Source organism: Seriola lalandi, unplaced genomic scaffold (genome assembly GCF_002814215.2).
Source record: "Seriola lalandi dorsalis isolate HSWRI2012SDOR001 ecotype SW California unplaced genomic scaffold, Sedor1 jcf7180001973893, whole genome shotgun sequence".
Taxonomy (NCBI): domain Eukaryota; kingdom Metazoa; phylum Chordata; class Actinopteri; order Carangiformes; family Carangidae; genus Seriola; species Seriola lalandi.
This window is the reverse complement of record NW_019444559.1, coordinates 1-2,614: the sequence shown is the minus strand read 5'-3', so window position 1 is coordinate 2,614 and position 2,614 is coordinate 1. Positions and strand designations below refer to the sequence as shown.

Sequence of the window (2,614 nt, the reverse complement as noted above, 5' to 3'; positions counted from 1 at the left end):
ACCTGTCAGGGTCACTGCTGAGTTACCTGAGTTGCTTCCTTTGGAATTCAACAAACTGTTATCATAGCCTTCACTGAACCTAACACCATCAGGAACTCTTTTCCTACCACACCCACTGGGGCGACTGCAGCTGTACGGGGCGTGTCTTGGAATTTTGGATCGCCCAATGGGCCCGCCACAGATACTCAGCAGGTCCAGTTCTCCGGTTGCCAGGGTAACAAGAAGTGGGCTGGATTCCGATTGGTTGGATGTAGAGTATGATGCGTATGGCAGCTGACTGAACGGCTGAGGACCCACCGGCAGTGGACCCCTGTCACATTTTCCCAGCCTCGGCCCTTTCTCTGGCACTGGTTCAGACAGGAAGTAGTCCTCTAGTTGGGCAAGTTCCTCCTGCAGCAAGGAGGTCATGACCTCCAAGTCAGAGGGCACCTGGATATCATTCTGAAGGGGTGAAGGGGGAAGGGAGGCATTGGTGGAGGAGGGAGGGGAAGGGGGGTTTGGGAGGTACGAGGAGAAATCCACTTCTTCCGTCATCCAGTCAGTGAGACCATCACCTATTGAGGAGGGTAAAAAATTGCAGTCGTTACAAGCTGTCTCGTAGAGGAAAATACTACAGCTAAAAAATAGCGTTCATGCAAATATAAAAATAAATGTCATCCAACAGTGCATGTCGCAGTTTTCTAAAAGCATGATCTAATTCATAATAATAAATGCAAAGCAATATTTTTTCAAAATAAAGTTGCAGCATATTGTATTAGACGAAGCTAGTTTATTACTTACTGTTCAAGAAGGACGAATGTGCTGCAGTGCCGAGCCCACCTGAAATGGGGAAAAATATAAAAAAGCGTACTCGCTGCAACTCACCAATTAAGTGCTGACTCTCCTCTGACACCTCCCCCCTGCACCCCTGTGATTGGCTGTGGTTAGCCTGTGGGTGAGAGAGAGCGAGGGGGTCTGCCGGGCAGACACGAAGAGTCTTCCAAACAGGAGCTGATGTTGCCATCATTTTGTCTGTTGGTGCTTTGATTCAGTCCAAGTCCAAGCATATGCTGAGAGAAAGCAGGGTCTGACAGATGGGCCACAGAGAGCAGGGCTGGGTGAGCATAATGAAACCTAGAGGGTAAACAGAAACAGCATTCAGAAAAGTGTGAAGCTGAAAAGACTGAAAAAACTTACTCAGTCGGCTGATGGAATGAGGAATATCCCTCTTGCTGCTCTTCTCAACATGACTCAGTCTGTTTTAACAAAGATGCCACATTGAAGAAATCATCTGCAAATCCTCATGTAAGGATCATGGGCTTTTGAGCAACAGACAATTAAATATCCTAAACATACACTTGCACAGCAAATACCAATGATTTAAAATAGAACTGAATATGAATTATTTCTAAAAACAACACTCAGAACTGGCAATCAGTGATACAAAGGTAAGAGCTGTCTCCTCTGGGCTTTGAACTGGCCCAAAGCAAAATGCACTTGACATCCTCAAAACACGTGGGACCTAGTGACGCCGTCAAGGGCCCAACTGTTGACAAAAGACACCAGAGTAACTACTTCGCTCAAAGTGAGAGACACCCTGATCATTAAATCGGATTAACGCAGATCACCTGCTTCCAATCGCGTGTTCCTTTTAAATGAATCACCTCTGTTTGATCACTTAAGCCGTTTAGCTTTAGTTGACAATAATGTGATATTTAAGTGAAAACATTGCAAGACATGAAACTGAAATGACAGAAATGTGATAGGCTACTTTATCTCCAGGTTACAGTAGGCTACATCGGCTGGAAATTATAAATTTATATGAAATATAGACTATATCGTCACACCATCAACAGTAACACAACAGTCTTGTATTAACCCTACCAAGTAATGTTATCAAAGCAACCAAAACAGCCCATTCACTGAAGGGAACTTCATTAAATAAGCATGGAATATTTAGGCAAATAGTCTATTTGAAGAAATGAAAGTATAAGCATATAAGGCATCTACATATAACGCACAGAACCCAGCCAAAGAACGGACCACTTGTGACTCACAAGCAGATACAACAAAGTGATAACTGTAACAATGACTTACTCCATTCTTGCAGAAAAAAATGTAGAGCACTTGGGGGTGCGTTGCAAAAGCAAAGCACGACTTATTTTCGGGTCCAACAGCTTCACGAATTTAAAAAGCCATATTTTAGCTCGGAATATCCGGGACAGCGCAAAAGAACGAGTTGTTGCTTTGTTGTGGTCGACCTGTAAACTGAGGAGCGGCTTAATTGTGAGAAAGCATCAGTTCATTCACACCTAGCAACCAACTGCGTCACCAGGACAAACCGTGCTGCTCGGTGTAGATCCCTCCGCCCCCTCCCTCCGCGTGTTGTCGAAGGACGTCCCACAAACTCACTGCTGGGCTCCTGTGTAAAAGAAGTGAGTTATTCCTTCATGCTTGTTTCTGAAGTATAATGGCATCACTTAATGTTTTACGATGAGTTGTAATTTCTTGAATTACTATTGTAATACAGTCATAGATTCTTTCAAATTCAAAAACCTTGCTCCCGGTGGATAAAAGGGAAACATGTCATTAAATGTATAGCGTACATTATCGCACACAGCGGTTACTTTTCCAT

The 2,614-nt window shown here is 43.9% G+C and overlaps 1 protein-coding gene across 1 annotated transcript; it reads right to left on the bottom strand.

Moving 5' to 3' along the window:
• Positions 1–6: 6 nt before the first annotated feature.
• LOC111653112 (uncharacterized) lies at positions 7–2,283 on the bottom strand (the record flags this gene model as incomplete). The annotated part of the gene is made up of 3 exons (XM_023403582.1): positions 2,077–2,283; positions 865–1,113; positions 7–554 (listed from the first exon to the last, which is right to left on the bottom strand). Coding segments are annotated over exons 2-3 (690 nt in total), but the record flags the coding sequence as incomplete, so codon positions are not given.
• Between the last annotated feature and the right edge of the window lie 331 nt (positions 2,284–2,614).